General features: G+C 57.2%; 1 protein-coding gene across 4 annotated transcripts in view; it reads left to right on the top strand.

Moving 5' to 3' along the window:
- The window catches only part of CAMTA1 (calmodulin binding transcription activator 1), a 992,196-nt gene that overhangs the window by 898,043 nt on the left and 74,279 nt on the right, over positions 1-19,874 (top strand). For all 4 annotated transcript variants that reach the window (XM_061382858.1, XM_061382860.1, XM_061382864.1 and 1 more), the window contains 2 exons: positions 3,320-3,446; positions 10,518-10,652. In XM_061382858.1, coding sequence (XP_061238842.1) covers positions 3,320-3,446; positions 10,518-10,652 — 262 coding nt within the window. The remainder of the gene's footprint in view (positions 1-3,319; positions 3,447-10,517; positions 10,653-19,874) is intronic.

The following is a 19,874-nucleotide window of genomic DNA, read 5'->3' as shown; positions in this document are numbered from 1 at the left end:
GGGATGCTAAGGCTAGGGCTATCTTGCTCTCTCTTCTTGGAGTGTCCCTCCGCTTCCACACAGGTTGCTCCCGTTTCCCCTCTGCCGTGTCCACCTATTCACCTGACACACACACACACACACACACACACACACACACACACACGTTCCCTCAGGCTCCAGGACCCTCCCTAGGTGCATCAGAAATCCAGAGCCTTTATCTCAGGGCTCCAGGGGCACAGAGACTGCAGGTAGCATGTGTTGCTGCCTCTCCTCCCCCAAGCCCTTCTGCGTCATCTCCCTCCACTGACGCTCCTGCCGCACCAGGCACAGGAGTCTGCAATTAGAGCCATCAGGTGCCCGCGTCACAGTGATTCAGCCCAGCCAGGCGATGTTGCCATGGAAACCCCCTCCTGAACGGGATGGATGCTGAGCCCCTCCCGTGGCAGTTTCCATGGAGAAGGGCCTGATGTTCTCCAGTAATCTCTGCAGTCCTTTGTTCCTCACAGCAGCCCTGGCTTCATGCTAGCAGCTATTGATTGGGGTTATTGTTGTGTTTTTTTTTTTTTTCCTTTTTTCTCACAGAGTAACTGTCTGTGGCCTCTTGAAGCCACTGCACTTCCACTACCCAGGATCCAGGGACCACTGTACCCCGACCTGGTCTCAGGTGCTCCCAGGCACCCCAAAGTTAGGTTCTCCGAGTCATGTGGCACAACTCCCAGGCAGGCACCCACTCCCAGCCCCAGGGACCCATGGATGTGGCCCCAGCCCCGCCCCACTGACAGAACTCCAAACCTCTCCTTGGGGCTATATGTCAGAACCAAAGACAGTTAAGGCCAGAGCGTGCCTAGAGTTCAAATGCCACCCAGAGAGGGTGGGCCACTTGCCTGAGGACACACAGCTACTGGAGGGCAGGGGCAGGCCTCCTGCATTTGGCTCTTGGTCCTGAGGTCTCTCTGCTGCTGCTGCTGCTAAGTCACTTCAGTCATGTCCGACTCTGTGCGACCCCATAGACGGCAGCCCACCAGGCTCCCCCGTCCCTGGGATTCTCCAGGCAAGAACACTGGAGTGGGTTGCCATTTCCTTCTCCAATACATGAAAGTGAAAAGTGAAAGTGAAGTCACTCAGTCGAGTCCGACCCTTAGCGACCCCATGGACTGCAGCCTACCAGGCTCCTCCGTCCATGGGATTTTCCAGGCAAGAGTACTGGAGTGGGGTTCCATTGCCTTCTCTGGAGGTCTCTCTACTGCCCTCTAAACTTTGGTTGTCTAGCAGGAAGCTGATTTTCCTAGCCATTCCAGGTAGAGGAAGGAAGGCCCATCTAAGATCACACGGAAAATGCCTTCCAGTCTCAGAGAGCCCCTTCCAGTCTGGGAGAGCCCCTTCCAGGGGGGAATCTCCTTTCTGTGCTGGCCCATGGGGGACCCACCTCTAAGCCTCTCACTACGGACGCCCAAGGCCAGTCCTGCACCAGGTCTGCTTCCAGAAACCTTGTGGGGAGCCTCCAAAGCAAGTGCCGTGTTGAGGCTGGGAGCATGGATGGGCCAGTACCAAGGACAGATCGCCCAAGAACGGGTCTGTGAGCAGGAGAGAGTGTCTCGCTGGCATTCGGAGCAGCAGGAGAGCTGGGGTCTGGCCTCTCTGGCCTGGAGAAGTGAGGCGCTCCTCACCGGCCCTCCAGCACCCAGGTCTCCAGCAGGGGCGCCTCCTGACTTCTCCTGCCTGGACACTAGGTGGTGCCCTCCACCCCGTCCTGGGCAGCTCTTGGCCCCCTGCTGGGCAAGACGGCTGGAGCCTGGGTTCGCCCACCCTAGGAGAGCCGGGGGAGCCCTAGAGGCCAGCCACCTCACCCTCTGCACCCCCAGGGCAAGCCTCTCCGACTCAGTGACCGCAATCTGAGCCCTGAGTGGGGCACCTACACCATGTTGCCCACATCAGGCAGGACAGTGTGCTATTAATCACTAAGCTCAAACAATAAAACAGGACTGCCCAGGGCACGGAGACATCAGGCCACCGTGAGTGGCTGCCCTGGCTGGTTCCAGCAGGCGGTCAGGGAGTGCTGATCCCTTTCCTGCACCTTCCTGCGCCTGGGCGCCTCTGGGGCCCTCTCCTCTGGAGCTGAGCAAGGTCATCTGAGCCACCCTCCGCCATCCCCCTTCCTCCCTCCCCCTGCCCCACCCCCGCCCTGTGAGAGCAGCTGCCGCTCAGCCAGGCTGCAAGCACATCAGGGCTGCGTGTACGATGTGCACACACAGTCGGGGGCTGCAGGCTGTGCAGGCGGCACAGAGGGGTGCCCTCCGTGGCTCAACCCAGAGTCAGGAGGCCATGCACAGTCTCATCCAGTCCCCAGCCCCCAGCAGGAAGCCTGCCGTCCAGCCCAGAGCGACCTCTGAGCCCCTCCCATTCGGAGCGCTCCTTCCAATATCTTTCCCATCGCCATCTGCATCCGCCTCCCTGGCTCTCCCCACACCCTGGGCCTCCTGGGTCTCCCCTCATCCTCGCCACCACCATGTCCACTCCCTGGGGGGCCACTGAGATGCCCAGGCCTGTTTCCACAGCTCAGAGTTCCCACAGTCTGTCCACAAGTGGATGAAAGAGAACGCCCCTCCCTCCCCTCCACTGCCTTCCATAGGTGCCCCCAGCCAGTTTCTCAGGTGCATCCTGAGGGGAACGGTTTAACAGACCGTGCTCCCTTCTGGCTAGAGCTGGAAGTTCCACTTCCGGGAGGGGGTCAGGGGTCAGAACTGCCATCCCCTGCGGGATGCCAGCTGTGAAAGGCAAAGGGCGTCTTGGGGCCCCTGCACACCAGGGGGAGGAGAACTGGGGCCTTTCTCTTCCCACAGTCCTGAGACAGTGGTTCTCAAATGTGGGCTTTATGTGGATTCCAAACCCCCTAACTCTCCCTTCCCCCCATTCACACCCCCTGGCAACCATAGGTTAGATCTCTAAGTCTGTGAGTCTGTTTCTGTTTTGTAAATAAGTTCATCTGTATCATTTAAGATGGATAACAAGGTCTTATTATGTAGCACTGGGAATTCTGCTCAGTGTCAAGTGGCAGCCTGATGGGAGGGGAGTTTGGGGGAGAAGGGGTCCATGTATGTGTATGGCTGAGTCCCTTTGCTGTGCGCCTGAAACTATCACAGCATTGTTAATGGGCTAGACCCCAACACAAAACAAAAGCTTAGAAACAAATAAAGTAGGGCTTATGGGAATGGGGAGCCTGCATGTTCCACAAGCACGTGGGCTGGGGGTGTGGCCCGCCATCTGAGCCGTGCAACCACGGAGGCCCCTGTCCCCCGGTGGCTGACCCCCGCCCCCTGCCGGCCTCTGTTCCCTCCAGGGAGGAGTGAAGGTTCTCATCACAGGCCCTTGGCAAGAAGCCAGCAATAATTACAGCTGCCTGTTTGACCAGATCTCGGTGCCTGCGTCCTTGATTCAGCCCGGCGTGCTGCGCTGCTACTGCCCAGGTAAGAGAGAAGGCTGCCTGTCCGCAGAGGCCACAGGGGCCCCGGAGCGCTGGGCTCTGGGTCAGCGGGCGAGGAGGGTGACCTGGGGCACGTTGTGTCATTTCTCTGGACCTCAGTTTCCTGCGCTGTGAAGAAGTGAGTCCCAGATCAGCTATTAGAACGTCAGTGAGACGGGGGCACAGGTGAGGTGGGCTGGGTTTTGAAGAGAACTTGACGGAGGACTATTTAGTCAACCTGCAAGCCAGGTGGGCACACCCAGGACTGGCCACAGCAGGAAGCTCTAACCAGTCTACACCTGAAGGGTGATGGGAGCTGGTGAGAGCACGGTGGGTGGAGGGGTCCAGACAGGAGCTACATCTGGTGTTGGGGCCACAGAGCAGCTCTCTCCCATGGCCCAAGCCAAGCAGAAGTCACAAGAACAAGAGAGCCCAGGCCATGCAGGCCACAGGGCCAGTCCCCTGGGACACAGAGCAGGTCAGAGAGGGAGGGAGAAGACCCAGCAGGCCACCGGGGAGGGGGCGTCAAACTGAGACTAATCCGCACAAACTCCTTTTATACATCGGTGATTCCAGCCACCCCGTGGCCAGAAGGTGCAGGCACGAGGTTTCCTTCCATTTTTGGGGACGGTGCCCCGCCCCCCATGTGCTCTTCCCATGCCTCTGGCCTTCTCCCTCTCGCTCTGGCGGGGCTCATCATCGTCCATGTAGCTTGGTGTCCCTGTCTGGTCAACCTGCCCTTGACCTCTGGTCATCACTACCTCCCCACTGGCCTGTGGGTCCAGGAGGACACAGTCTGTGTCTTTTTTGGTCACCATGTGCCCCCTGGGGCTCGAAAAGTGCCTGGCATGTCACAGAAAGGGGGTGGATATCTACTCGAATCTGCTCATGGTTTTCTGTTCCCTGGGCTGGTGCTGGTGTGACCTCTCGACCTACGCTTCCCAGATACCATTAGTCCCAGGGATGACCTGTCCATCTGGCCCAGATGCTGGACAGAGAGGCAGAGGAGGAGGTGGGTGGTGAGGGTGAAGAGTCCCACTCCATGTCATCTGAAGCCAAGGTGACTACAAAAGGGGAGAGAGAGAGAGAAAGAGACAGCTCCCTGTGGAGCTAAGGGTTGGGGGGAAGAGAAGTGGGGGCGGGGGTCCCCAAGTCAGGAGTAGAACTGGTCTGTGCCAGGGGCCTGGTTCACCTGGGGTGGTCCAGCTTGAACCTCTGGCCACCCTAGACGTCTGCCTCGCCCCCACCATACCCCCAACCTGGGGCTCCCGAGCTGACAGGAACATTCTTCTCTCTCCATCTCCCCACAAAGCCCATCAGAGCAGAATGCCCTGCTGCAGGGCTGGGCTCACTGGCTCAGCTTCCACTTGAATACAGCAACCTCTTCACCACAAACACCCAGGGAGCCAGGGCTGCTGCCCCTGGCGGCCTCCCTTGCTGGCCCTTCCCCCACGGGCGGCCTGGCTGGCTCCCACTCGGTCCTGCTGCTCCCAGGCTCCCAGCAGCCCTCCTGGGGCTGGAGCACAGCCATCTGGACTTCAGCCAGGCTGGGCCAGCCTATCAAAGCTCAGGGCTGCTTGTCGCTAATGCAGCCCCCAACCTCTGCTGGCTAGAGAGGGGGAGGGGGCAGCGTGTTATTGACCTACCCACTTATCACCTGCTGCTGGAATGGCACTGGCCTGACCTATAAATAGATGCCACTTCCTGTACCTGGTTCTTGCCTGGCTGAGGACCCAGACCTTGTCTGTCCTGAGTTATCTGACCCCTCCGGAAAAAAAAAAAAAAGACCGGCCTTTGTGTGCCCTCTGGATGGTGTCCCAGGCCAGGACCTGGCAAACCCCGGGGCACTGGAGCAGTCACATCACGCATCCCAGATCAGCCAGTTACCATCTGGTGGCTTGAGCCCAGGGGTTGACCTCTTGAGCCCCCTCTTCTGCATCTCTAAAAACCACCGGCCAGATGGCAGAGGGACTGAGAGGAGGGCAGGTCCAGGAAGCTTCAGGCTCACTGGCTCAATTCATGAAGCTTCTCATGAGTGAGGCCTTGCTCTTTCTGTCCTCGGCAGCGGGTAGGGGACTGGGGAGAGGGGTCCATTGCTGTTTAGGTCTCACAGGCAATTCTCCTGGACCCAGAGCATCTCTGGGTCCTCAGAGCAGCCAGCTTGCAGGAGAGTCTGCCTAGGCCACTATGTGTCCCAGTGGCTCAGGCTCCCCTAGCATCCTGCATCTTGGGCCCAGGGAGGCTCAGACAGTCTTGAGAGCCAGGGGACCCGCCCTGTTCTACCCCTAACCACAAAGAGGGGGGTCCCATTTGGACATCCTCTTTTGAGGCCCAAATGGAAACATGTCACTCTGTAAAACAGCCCTGGCTTTTGCACTCATTCATTCATCAAGCAGTTTGCCAGGAACTGGTATGCACCTGGAATAGAGGCTAAGACCCCTAACCCTGACCTTGACCCCACGGAACTCTCAGTCAGGAAGGAGTCGGTCATGCAAACAAGCCACACCCTGGCTTGGGGGATGATGCTGATTGCTTGAGGACCTCTGCCCTGGGTCTCCCAGAGGCTCAGGAAAATTGGAGCTGATCTTAAATGAAGGATACTTGAAAGGAGAACCAAACTGGCCTTGCTGACAAGAAGGCCTCAGAGGCTTGTGAGCACAAGCCAGGCCACCTGAGGAAGTAGTGTGGGAGAAGGGGGCACAGGGGGTGCAAATTGCCCCTGCCCAAAGGCCTGCTGCACGTGCCCAGGCAGCACGGATGGAGGGACTTGACCCTGACCAAGAATACGGTTCTTGCTCCCCTTCCATCACTGGCTGCAGAAGACACAGGCACGAAAACTCCCTCCTGTGAGATTCCAGGAACGTTCCAAGGTCAGGAGGGAGACAACCAAGTCAGGCCACTAAGCCGAAGTGAAGCAGCAATGAAAGAGGGCTTGAGACTTAGGAAGGGGCAGCCCAGGCTCAGGAGAAGACGAAGAACCCTCCCCTCCCAGCCAACCCCCGCTGCCAGCAACAAGAAGACTTGTTATGGGACTTTCAGACAGCCCCATGCTGGGGTCCTTGGAGTCAGTCACTTCAGTTCAGTCGCTCAGTCGTGTCCAAATCCTTGCGACCCCATGGACTGCAGCACACCAGGCTTCCCTGTCCATCACCAACTTCTGGAACTTGCTCAAACTCACGTCCATGATGCCATCCAACCATCTCGTCCTCTGTCGTCCCCTTCTCCTCCCGCCTTCAATCTTTCCCAGCATCAGGGTCTTTTCCAGTGAGTCAGTTCTTCCCATCAGGTGGCCAAAGTATTGGAACTTCAGTTTCAACATCTGTCCTTCCAATGAATATTCAGGACTGATCTTCTTTAGGATTGACTAGTTTGATCTCCTTGCTGTCCAAGGGACTCTCAAGAGTCTTCTCCAACACCACAGTTCTAAGGCATCAATTCTTTGGCACTCTCTCCTGGTGTCCTTGGAGGCACCAAAGGCAAAATGAAGTTCAAAATGAGATGAGCAGGGCTTCCCTCAGTGGTAAAGAATCTGCCTGCCAATGCAGGAGACTTGGTTCAATCCCTGATCCTGGAAGATTCCACATGCCAAGGAGCAAATAAGCCCACGCACCACAACTACTGAGCCTGTGCTCTTGGGCCTGGGAGCCACAACTACTGAAGCTTGAGTGCTGGAACAACTGAAACTCTTAGAGCCCGTGGTCTGCAATAAGAGAAGTTGCCACAATGAGAAGCCCACCCATCACAAGGAAGAGCAGCCCCCTCTCACGGCAACTAGAAAAAGCCCACGCAGTAATGAAGACCCAGCACAGCCAAAAAACAAAACGAAACAAAAAACCATGTTCCCCCTGCATATCCTCTCTCCTCCCATCATTTGGAAAAAAAAAAAAAAGATGAGCGAGTGCACTGTGTTTTCTAAGCAATTCATTCAACATACACGTATTGAGAGACTATAACAGTCCAGGCACTGACCATGACCCTGGACATAAAGAGATCAGAACAGACCAGCTTCCATCTCTCCTGGAACTTACGTTCTATTGTAGAAGACAAAAAAAAAAAAGGAAACAAAGACATAACCAGGGTAACTGGAGAAAATGATACCAGGACACTAGAAGATGGTAATGCAGTAAGGGAGGTTCCTTTGGACAGACTGATGAGGGAAGGCCTCCCATAGGCTGGGGCATTAGGCTGGAACCTGAATGATGAGATGCTCCCAAACCTGGGAAGAGTAGGAGAAAAGCCTCCGGACTGTGGGCAAAGGAGGTGCAAAGGCCCTGAGGCAGGAACAGGTTGGGTAAGTTAGAGAAATACAAAGGTGGGAGACAGCTAGGGTGGAGAAGATGGCAGGGTCCAGATCATGTCCCACCTTCTGAGTCATAAGAAGGAGTCTGATTTGGTTTTATCTGCAATGGAAGCCACTTGTTTTAAGTGGGGAGAAGGCAATGGCACCCCACTCTAGTCCTCTCGCCTGGAAAATCCCATGGACGGAGGAGCCTGGTGGGCTGCAGTCCCTGGGGTCGCAAAGAGTCGGACACGACTGAGCGACTTCACTTTCACTTTTCACTTTCATGCATTGGAGAAGGAAATGGCCACCCACTCCAGTGTTCTTGCCTGGAGAATCCCAGGGACAGGGGAGCCTGGTGGGCTGCTGTCTATGGGGTCACACAGAGTCAGACACAACTGAAGTGACTTAGCAGCAGTAGCAGCAGCAGCCTGACCAAAATTATGTCTTTGAAAGATGATTCTGGGTGGGGACTTCCTTGGAAGTCTAATGGTTAAGAATCCACCTTGAAATCCAGGGGACATGGGTTCAAGCCCTGGTCGGGGAACTAAGATCCCACATGCCGTAGGACAACTAAGCCTGCGTGCCGCAACTACTGAGCCTGTGAGCCACAATCAGAGAGTCCACACGCTGCAACAAAAGATCCCCCATGACGCAACGCAGACCCACGTGCCACAACTGAGACCCACCACTGCCAAACAGAGAACAAAAAACCTTTTTTAAAAAATTAAAGATTATTCTGGGTGTGTGGAAGAATGGATTGTAGGAGCATAGAAAGAAGCAGAGAAACCACAGGAAGCAGCAGAGGGGTAATCCTTCCCAACTTAAGGAGGAAGGCTCTCCTGGGGAACACACTCCCACCTGTGTCCTGTGGGGGCTCCCAAGTGTGGCCCCCCGACACCATCCCAGCAGGGACAGGTAGGTCTCGGGTGTTCTGAGGTTGCCCTCAGCAGGAGGCTAATGCAGGAGTCCAGGCATCTGGGAAGGAAGAAGTGATGGCAGCCTGGGCTGGCATGGTGGCTGTTGAGATGGAGAGAAGTCAATGGACCCAGGAGTCACTAATGGACTGAATGCAGGGGAAGGAAAGAGACTCCAGGAAATACCCTGAGTGATGGGCCTGTGTGTGTGGGACCGCTGGGCTGAGACCCAGGAGACGGTGACAGGTGCTCTCTGTTGCATCTCTCTGGGGACAGACGGGGCACCTTTGGATCTGCCACCATTCCAGCATCACTGCAGGCTGTGCATGTGCCAGGAGATGGTGGAAGATGAGCAGCGGCGGGGGAGGACCTTCCGGCTGGAACATCTGGTGCAGGGAATCCTTGAACTCCCCAGGGCCAGCAAGGTGTGTTCAGACGAGCAGAGCTGAGCGGGCTCAGATGGACGCACGCTGATGCCCTGCCCTCCTGTTGGTGAGCCAGGCAAATCACCAGGGAAGGCGAGTGACCACAAGCTCGGAGGTCTTCCCCGGGGATGTAGTTGGAGCCTGGACTTGGCTGGGGCTCCCTGCCCAGAGAGGCACGGCAGGAGGTCCTGCAGGACACCGCCTCCCCACCCACCCACCCACCACAGAGCCAGCTTGTGACCTGGATCTGAGGAGCCACACCAGGGCAGAAAGCACAGGGGGACAATAAGCCTGCAGGTCATCCTGGGGCAATGACTTCCTGAAGACCCACTCTGGGAACAATGATGTAACACCTCCACCTGAGATGGAGAGACGTCACAAGTGGATGAGTTGGTTTTCCCACGGGAAGTGAGCCTACACCACCCGTCCTCCTAGAGAAGCCAGAGCCTTCCTCTGCCCCCAGGAGCAGCTGACTTGGATAGCTTCCTCCAGGCTAAGCTTCGGAAAACCAAGAGCCCAAACAGTAACATGATCCCTGGGTGCGTCCTCCCTGGAAACCTGTCCTGGGGAGGCCCCGATCGCTGGTTCCAGACAAGCAGGGCAGAGAGCACAGAACCCTGCTGTCTCCCAGTTGGGGTCGGGGGATGAGGCCTGGTGGGCCGGAGCAGCCCGCACAGCCCCCGACCCGGTCCCCAAGACTTCAATAGCAGCCTCTTCCCCAGAAACAAAGCAGGTCTCTGCCCAAGGCCGGGAGACAGTGAGAACATCCCATGGGTTACTCAACCAGAAGTTTTCATTGGGCCCTGTGCTGGAGTCAGAACAGCTGCTGAGGCCCATAAGGGCCTGTCTTTCCAAAGTTTGCTGTCCAGGCATTGAGAGGGAGGTACAAGCTTCCTGCCAGACCCCAGCCCAGCCCCCACTGGACTCAGAGTAACAGGCACAGACGAAGCCCTTGCCTCCATCAGGGAGGCAGAACTTCTGAAAATACAACGCAGGCCATGCTAAGTGAGTCAGGACTTGCTTGCAGGAAAGGACGAAACAGAAATAAGCACAAAGGAAATGCTGGACATGAACCCAACCTCTCCCCCCAGGATGGACTGGAGGGGGAGGACTCAATCAGGCATGCGGTGGAGTGGAGGACCATTCACTCATTCATTCAACAAATCTATACAAAGCTCCCAGTCCCTGTCCTCCCGACAGGGCAGGGGAGCAAACAGGCAGTGACAAACTAGAGTGATCAAGGGGCAATGGCTGAGTCCAGCCCCTAGAGAAGCCTTCTAGTAGAAGCAGCACTGCATTTTGGCCTCGAGGAATGAGCAGGCCCAGGCAGGGCTAATCCATGAGGAGCAGACGGAAGAGGCTCCTCCAGTCCCTGGGGTGGTACACAAGGTGGGTGGGGGGAGGTCCACACCCCCCCCAACCCCCACCCTGACTGGTCTTTCTTTTGCTTTCAGCCCACGACACTGGTCTTGTGACCCTACAAGTTGCCTTCAACAACCAGATCATCTCCAACTCGGTGGTGTTTGAGTACAAAGCTCGGGCCCTGCCCACACTCCCGTCCTCCCAGCACGACTGGCTGTCACTGGACGGTAAGAAGGGCGTTCGGGTCACCTTACCAAGGCCCAAGGCAGAGGGACACCCGGGAACCCTGTGCACAAGGTGTGAGAAAGGAGGAAGCACCCAGGTGTCCTGACTTCTGCTCGGGGCCCAAGTCTCACCTGGTGAGACTCACCTTAATCTCGGCCTTTCCCTGGAACACAGTGAGTCTGTGAGCTTGGGCCCAGGGCCTGCCAGGGGATCTGGCAGCCAGACAAACCCCCAAGTTGCTAAGCCTCTCTCAACAGCCCCGGAGCAGCCAGGTCGAAGCATCCTCTACCACCCCATCGCCACCCACCCAGGGCAGTTCCTGGAAGCAGAGGGGCTCCTGGAGGCCAGCGCCAAGCCCTGAGCCTCTCAGAGGCGAGGCCGGGGGAAGGCAGCCCGCGATGGGCTTCTTTCTGATTCCAAGGCTGGACTTCGGGGCTGTGTGTCCAGTGCTTCTGCCTTTTAGAGACCATAAGCCAAACCTTCTTATGGAAACTCTTCCCCACCCATCACTCCTGCCTCTAAGCTATTTTCACTTCGGCTTCTGCCCTATACGGGCTTCCCAGGTGGCACAGTGGTAAAGAACCCGCCTGCCAACGCAGGAGACACAGGTTCAATCCCTGGGTCTGGAAGATATTCTGGAGTAGGAAAGAGCAACTCATTCCAGTATTCTTGCCTGAAAAATTCCATGGACAGAGGAGCCTGGCAGGCTACAGTCCATGGGGCTGGAAAAGAGTTTGACACGACTGAGCAACTGAGCATGCACTGTCCTGTAGAGCATCTGACACAAGCTCAGGATCACCATCAGGACTGAGGGTGGAGGGCCAGGGAGCCCCCAGTGGCTCCAAGGGAGGAGGCTGGATGTGATGGCTGAGGCTGCTTCTCTAAGAGCAGCTGCCCTGCTCAACAGGGGTGGCGGGGTGTTGGGGAGGAGGGTGCTAAGGTCAGAGACTGCCCTTCCATGCATGGACATGCCCAAGGGAAGCTCCGAAATTGGCTGGAGGGCTGAGTTGATGGTCTGCTCTGGACAGAGACAGAATGGAAAGGATGACTGAACCTGCCATTTGTATCAGGGCAGCTGCAGAGATGCCTGTCTGTGGGATCCCTTGCTGGAGACCATGCCAACCCAAGGTGTTAGGTCTCGGCTAAGCTCACCCAGGGCCCTCTGTAGGGTCAGTTCCTTAAGCTCCCCTTTCCTATCCACAGTAGCCCTTTGCCTTCTCCCCTCTCAGACCTCCCTTTGCTGCTGGCCGCTGGAGGATCTCTGGGCACGGGTACATGCCTTGGCAGCCTTCCTGAGCCACCCAGGGTGTAAACCTCAGCCTCATCGCAGCCCTGGCCCCAGAAGGGACAGGGTGCCTGGCAGCCATCCCGGCCACTGAACCCTCTGAGCTGTTCCCGGAGGTGGCTTTGGGTCAGCAGGCATCTGCGCCTGGCAGTGGCTGCCTGGGAGCACCAGGCTGGCCTTGGCAGCCACCCTGGCCAAGGCTGCAGCCAGCCGGATGACCCGCAGGATGTAACAGAGAAGGGCAGGGTGACCAGGGGCTCCCGTTCAGGAAATCCGGTTTCAGTTTTGCAGAACAAATGGGAAAGGGAACAGGGAAGTCTGCAGAGCCCTGGCTCTCCCTCAGTGACCAGGTCACCTCTCCAGGGTGACTGAAGGATGCTGGGACCAGTCAGTGTGGGACCTGCATGGGAGATGGAGCACTTCCAAGAACCAAGTCCAGCCAAGCAGAGCCTCACCTGGAAGCACAGGAAATATCAGCTGCCCCACCCCCCACCTCCGGCCTCCCGGCGTGGGGAGGGGAGACAGAGAGCCAGCTATCCAGGAGGGTGCCTGCAGGAGAAGACGCTATGACAGGAACCATGGGGAAGGGAAGCCACCTTAACTGCTCCATGAGAAGCACACCCCTGAGTCCTTGGCCAAGCTGGACACTGCTCCTCAGCAGCCCCCTTTGCAGGGACTTGGAGCTCTGACCTCCCTAGGCCTCCGGTTGAAATAAACATCCCCCAGCCCCTGGCAGAATACACAGGAGAGATGACAGGAGGTGGGGTGGGGAGAAGGCAGGACCACCCCCAGACAGAGAGTAGATGGGGGCCTGGAAGGACCCCGTGGATCTCCTTCCTTTTAGGCTTGACCAGGCATCCTTTCAATAGTGGGAGGCGAAAGGGGTCCAGAGCACAGGAACCACGAGACCTCCCACCTTGCCAGGGTAGAGGAATAAAACGTCCTTCCAGTCCTCCGCCCCCTTCAATGAATACGAGTGACTTAGCCACCCGCATTTATCCAGCCTGATAAATAATACCGAGGGCGGGGGGTCGGGGGGCAGCCTCAGCGCCGGGGACATAATCCTCTCAGTGCAGAGAGGACGACTGGGACAGCCCAGAGGGTGGGGGTCCCCAGGGCTCTGGCCAACCCTATGACCCGGCAGTGGATAAGTGTGTCGCAGAAGATGCCGCAGCGGCCAGGCTGTCTGAAGCCTTCCTCTCGGCTCCCCTCCCCTCGGGTTCCGCAGCTCCTCGGCTCAGTCCCTCCCGCCCCCACGGTTACCCGGCAAATTCGCAGTTAAAGCCGCGGGGACGTGCGGGCGCGCGCGCTGCGGCGAGAGGGAGGGGCGGCGGCGGAACGGGAGGGGGTGCGGGGACAGCAGCGCCTGGCAAACTGGGGCGCGGCTGCGTGCACACACACAGTCGCACACACACGCATGCACACACGCACTCTTGCACGCCCGGCGCAGCTGCAATGCAGTGGCCCTGCGCGAAGCGGCGGGCAAGCTGCGCCCGCGCCCGCCCCGCGGACTGCGGCACCGCTAGGCCCTCGCCCGCTGCGGGGAGAGAGCGGGGACGCGCGGCCAGGGATGCGCGCTCCCGTGTCGGCGGCCGCCTCTGGATGCGCGAGTTTCTTCTGGTCCCAGCCCCCGCCCTGCGTCTGTTGCCCAGCTCGCGATCCTGGGGGCACTCTTTGCCCCTCCCCCATCCCAGAAAGGAAGAGTTGTTTGGGAAGAGAATTTCAGCTTTCATTTGTTTAAAATATCGATTGGCTTGCCAAACTGAAGACTGGGTGGGGGACGCTGACACGGAATCCACGCGCTCAGCGGCCGCAGCTGGGGCGCAGCCTTTGTCTGGGCAGCCAGAGTGGGTGGGAGGCGATCGTCCCCGCAGGGGGTCATCTGCGCAGGGGCTCCGCGTCCCCCAAATCTCAGCAGGACACAGCCATCCAAGCGGAGACGGCGCGTGGAAACGGGGGAGGGGGAGAACCGGGAAGAACCGCAGCCACCGGCATCTACCCGCTCCAAGCCGACTTTGGGGAGCGCAGCCCCTGGGGTTGCGGGCGCTGCATCGCTTCCCCCAGACTTGGGGCCTCCACCCCCCCCCCGCCCCTCACTGTGAGCTCTAGGGGGGGCACAGGCCTTGTGTGCCTGCCCCCCCCCCCCCCCCGCCTAGCACAGGCTGGCAGATTGCGGGCCACAGTTCCTGTCTGTCTTAGGGATGATTGCGTGAATGAATGAAGTGTCACGGGAAACATCAGGAGAACTGCATCCAGCCCGGTGTTCAGGAAGGTTTCCCGGAGGCAGTGTCTCTTCCGCTGAGATAGCCAGCTTGAGCAGGCTGCAGCCAGGCTAAGGAAGGGGAAAGAGCCTCCCCTGCGGGGAGGGAGCAGCAAGGGTCCCAGGAGGTGCAACAGTCACTTCCTTTACTCAAGGCGCTCAGGGAGCTACCAGTTTCACCATTTCTTCTCCCAGACGTTCAGATTCAGAGCAAATTTCCACAGGTTGCTTGCACCAGGATCCCAGGGTGGTCTGGGGCGGGCCAGCCGTGACTTTGGGGAGCAGTGGGGCCTCTTCCAGGCTAGAAGCAGTCAAGCAGCCAGTTTACCCTGGAGACCATTTCTGGAAGGCCTCTGGGAACTGTCACTCCTGGCCACCTCGGGTCCTGTGGAGACTGCCAGGGCTCTGCTGAGTGTGGGGAGGAGATGCTGTGTGTTTAGATGGCCTTGGCTGGGCCTGTGTTTGCAAAAAGCATAAACCCAGGTGGTTTGATCCTGCAGTTTTAGAACCGAGGGGATGGGGCTCACATCTGGCCAAGGGCCCTGGGACACCTTTAAGTAACCCCGTCCCTGGAAGAGGTGAGTGGAAGTTCGGGGTGCCTGGTTCTCTCCTCTGCAACCAGCTGATGCTCCCCAAGGCCCTGGCCTGGGCCCCTCTCCAAACCCCACTAAGCAGCTTATTCTTAGACTCTATTTTCAGTTGTCTCTGGGTGGCTGAGCCTCCTCCCGGGGTGAGAGGATTGAAGGGAGTCATGGATGCAGCTTTCTTGGGTTCAGCCGGCCAGCTATCTGGGCAGGCCTCCTGCTGACCTTCAGTAGGGGAAGGACCTTGTCATCTGAGGCAGAGCGGTGAGCAGTAGCTCTCATTTCATCACCTAGGGGCCTGCTTCGGGGGCAGGGCGGACACCCTGGCAACTTGTGGTCCAGGTCACCAGGCCCAGAGTAGAGTACCCAGTAAGCCAGGCTCTGGGGCAGCCGGGCTCTGGATTAGAAGTGTGGAAGATGGGAGCCTTGCCCTCCTGTAAGGAGGTGGAGAGAAGAAAAAGAAGGATTTGGTCTCCCTGTTTGGTCTTCTGTGACCAAACCTTCACTGCTATTAGAAGATGTGTAGCTGGGATGGTCCCCAGCTCTGTCCACCTCCCCTCACCTCCCAGCCGCCTGTCCCTGGCCTGTGGCCATGCTCCTGCCAGCCTCTCCCCTGCTGGCTGGTTTCTAATAGCAGCCTCCACCCACCAGGAGTGGGAGACCACACACTGAGCCTGAGGTCAGAGGCGCAGCCCAGTAGCAACAGGAGGGGCCATTCCAACTGTGAGACTGGCCCCAGGAAGCTTCTGGATGCTTCCTGCCCCCATGGGGACACCCCAGGGCTCTCTGATGTGTTTACCTTGCTGGCTCCTCCTGGCCTGGCTCCCTCCCTCCTGCAGATTCCCCAGCCCACCTCCCAGCCACCCTCCTCTGGGCCTATTGTGTGACAAACCCTCAACCAGGGAGAACGTCCACAGAGCTATCACAAAACACATCACTTCTACCAGATGATGGGGGCAGGGGAGGAGCACGGGGTAAGTAATCTAGTTGTAACTAATTTGAAAGGCCACTGTTTTTACTAAATCAAAGATTTGTTTTATGGAGTAGAATACAAAATTCAGGAGAGTCTTTCAGATCAGACATAGAGCATCTGTGAATGGTCTTGACTTTGGAGAGTGCCTGAATTACAGGCTGAGTTAGTGCCCAAGGCGGGGTCCATGCCCTCCTCCTCTGGGAGCACTCTGCACCAACTTCACAGGCTTGGACACAGGGGTCTGCTCTGTAAGTAAGAAGAAGCACTGCCTAGAATCTTCTGGCATTCACCTACACTGGGGTCTGGGGTGTGCCAACGTGGGTTAGCTCTTGGGTCTCTGGGTATTTCTTTGCACAGCAGAGACCTAAGAGATAAGATGTTAGTGGCAGAAAGAAGCTGATGTGAGCCAGTCTTACATTTGGATCTTGAAGCTGAGTGGCCAGAAGGACCTCTGGTCTGAGCTGCAGCTGCCCAGCCAGGGCCTCGCTCCCTCCTTCTCCTCAGTGTTCTGTTCTCTGTGGGGTCCATGCCATTACAGACTGGGGTGGGTGTCTGTCCTTAGCCCTTCTTAGGCAGAAACCAAGGGGCCTGGTGCTCAGATGCCCCCAGGGGATGTGATCTCCTGCGGTTTACCCCGGCTGAATGGATCTGTGTGGAGCTCTCTGTGTAGCAGGGATGGGTCACCTTGGGGCTGGGCCTCAGCCGCCTCCCTGCAGCAGTGACGAATGGTGCCCTGCAGAGAACCGGCAAGCCCAGCATCTGCAGAGGCCAGGGAGGCAGGTTCTGCATCCTTGTCCTGGCTGTTGGGCAGGAAGCAGAGTAAAACCCACAGGTGAAGCCCTGGAGCTCGGGCAGACGTGGTCACTCTCATAGGGTCAGCTTCCCAGCCATGTGGGGGAGGGGGTGGCAGGGCATAGGTGGCTCATCCTGAGGCCTGAAGGTGGGAAGCTCGACCCCTGATGGCCAGCATCAACCAACTTATCCTTGACCGTTGCATGAGGTTCTCACTGATTCCATAACAAATGGCCACAGACTTGGGGACTTAAAACACAAACATAGTCTCTTGAATTCTAGAGGCTGGAAGTTCAAAATCAAGGTGTCAGCAGGGCCACACTCCCTGAAGGCTGTAAGGGAGAATCCTTCTTACCTCTTCTAGCTTCTGGTGACCGCCAGTGATCCTTGGTGCTCTTTGGCTGGTAGCAACATAACTCTAATCACTGCCTCCATCATCAGATGGCATCTTCTTTCTCTGTATCTGTGTCTCTATTTTCTCCTTTTACAAGGACACCCATTTTTGGATTAGGGCCCCACACAATCCAGTGAAGCTGTTTTAACTAGTTGGATCTGTTATTACCTAATTTGCTATTCTTTAGTCGCTAAGTCATGTCCGAGACTCTTTGCGACCCCATGGACTGCAGCCCACCAGGCTCTGTCCATGGGATTTCCCAGGCAAGAATACTGGAGTGGGTTGCCATTTCCTTCTCCAGGGGATCTCCCTGACCCAAGGATCAAACCCGCATCTCCTGCATTGGCAGGGAGATTCTCTACCACTGAGCTACCTGGGAAGCCCACCACCACCTTGACTCAGCCCCAAATATTCTTGCACATCCTAATCAGGCTTCTGGCCTCTCATCTTGCCTCCTTCCACGAAGGTCATTCCTTCTTGCATCACCAGGCACTGCTTGGACTCCAGGGGCCCTTTCTTTTCCTGGAGTTTACATTCAAAGGAGGGAGAAAAATAACAGACACACACAGAGGAAATGTCAGAGTACTTACAATGGGTGGCCACCTGGTAGAGGGCGGCCAGGGTGGCAGCTTGAGGTTAGGAGCCAGCAGAGGCCCCTCCAGGAAGATGCTGCGACAGGAAGGAGCCAACTAGGCTGAGATCCTGGGAAGGACATCCCAGGTAGAGGGAACCACAGGAACAAAGTCACCTGGTGAGTTGGGGGTGTTGAGGGGGGTGTGGTGGTGAACAGAGTTAAGGGGAGGCGCAGCAGAATGAGAAGGGACCAGGCCTGGGAGAGGGGTGGCCATCAACCAAGGCAGGGAGCTGGGACTTCATCCTGAGGACAGTGGGGGAGGGGGGTTATAAGGAGGTGAGGGGACACGCTCAGTTCTGTTTTCAGGATCCCTGCTGCCCCCAGCTGCTGTCTGGAGCATGAATTGTGACTCCACCTGCAGAGAATCCACCCCAGATGCTCTGCATCTATGCAGGCAAGGGATGAGGGTGGCTCCAGGGAGGCTGGATGATAAGTCACAGGAAACACAGTTTGGAGATGTTTTGAGGGTAGAGCCAAGGGCCCTGCTGATGATTTGAACATGGAGGATGAGAAGGAGAAGGATGTGTGTTGCCTAGATTTGGAGCTTAAACAACAGGGGTTGGGGACTCAGGGAGTCACTTCCTGAGCTGGAGGAGTTTGCAGAAGCAGTGAAGTGGGAGAGAGGGGACTCTCGAGTGGGTTTTGTTCACATTATGTTTGACAGGCTGTTAAAGTCACCAGGCAAATCATTGGGTTTGAAAGTCTTCAGGCCAGGGAAGGATCCAGAATGGAGATAAACTTGAGATGTCATCAGCTGAGCAACGGAGTTTAAAATCATGGGTCTGGGTGCAGGCAGTGAAAGTCACTCAGTCGTGTTCGACTCTTTGCAACCCCATGGGCTATACAGTCCATGGAATTCTCCAGCCAGAATACTGGAGTGGCTAGCCTTTCCCTTCTCCAGGGGATCTTCCCAACCCAGGGATCGAACCCAGGTCTCCCACATTGCTGGCAGATTCTTTATCAGCTGAGCCACAAGGGAAGCCTGGGTCTGGGGTACAGTTGGCCATGAAGGAGGGTGGATAAAGGACAGGAGAGGGCATAGGGCCAAACAGGGGCACCCCCAGTTTTTGTTTTTGTTTTTTGTTTTTTTGCTGTGAGGCATTTGGGATCTAGTTCCCTAACCAGAGATCCAACCCATTCCCCTGTATTGGAAATGCAGACTCTTAACCACTGGACCTCCAAGGAAGTTGGATGTCAAGTGGAAAAGCTGCTGGCAAACAGGTGAGAAGAAGCACCCAGCAAGGCAGGAGGAAAACAGGGAGGACATGACCACAGGGAGACCAAGAGAAGAGGGTGTTTCGAGAAAAGAGAAGTGGCAGCCTGTCAATGCCAGGAGTAGGAGAGCAGGGCATTCCAGGCCGAGCAAACCATATACAGAAAGACCCCAAGGCAGGAGGGAGCTCCTTGAGTTTACAGAACCCAGACAAGTGCCTGAAAACTCCCAGAGACTGTCTCTGAGCTCAGAGCCCTGGCCTTCCCCGGGCTGGGACAGGACAGGAAAGACCTGGCCCAGGAGACCTTGTGCCCCCACCCCTCCTCATGCTGCAGGAGAAAAGACCCCGGATCCTGCCTTTCCTGTCGTGCCCTCTGGTGTTGGCCCAGCAAACCAGCACACAGGTCTGTGGTCCCTGGGATGTCTTCCAGACTCAGGGAGACATGCACACCTGCTCGAGTCCCAGGGACTGACTCCCTCCCAGTCACTCTCCACTGGGGTGTGGGAATGGAGGCAAATCCCAAGGCAGGAACAGAATGAGACTCACCCCCAACTGGCGTGTGGATGTCAGACTCGGTGGAGACGCCTCTCTGCCCCGACCACTTGTGGCTGGAATGCAGGAATCCTGTAGGTGGGCCCGATGGCTGCCCCACAGGCCTGCTCAGGCAGCAACACCCTTGCTCCTAAATCCATTACAACAGACTCCTGTTATCAAACCACATCATTTGGACATGGGTCAGCTCTGCTCCAGGGGGCCTAAACTCAAAGAAAGACCTCTTGGCAAAGCTGGGATCCCAGAAAGACCAGCAGGCCTAGGGATTGGCCAGTTCAGGCCAGAGTTTTGCAGGCTTCCTTCACCTTTTCTGGGATCTGGCTCCTATAAAGAACCTCCCTGGGAAAGACTAGAAGTGCTGATCTGCTGACTCAGCAGTAGGAACCATGGTCCTGAGATGGGGAGGCCCAGCACAGCATCCGTCAGCAAAGAGAAGGGGCTGGGGGTGGAGTGGGTGCTGGTGCGGCCTCTGGGAGGAAGCCAGGTCCTGGAGTCCAGGAGCTGAGTGAGATGAGACCCCAGACTCCCCACGAGCC

This window comes from Bos javanicus, chromosome 16 (assembly GCF_032452875.1).
Source record: "Bos javanicus breed banteng chromosome 16, ARS-OSU_banteng_1.0, whole genome shotgun sequence".
NCBI lineage: Eukaryota > Metazoa > Chordata > Mammalia > Artiodactyla > Bovidae > Bos > Bos javanicus.
The sequence above is the reverse complement of the archived record's forward strand: the minus strand, read 5'-3'. Positions and strand labels throughout refer to the sequence as shown.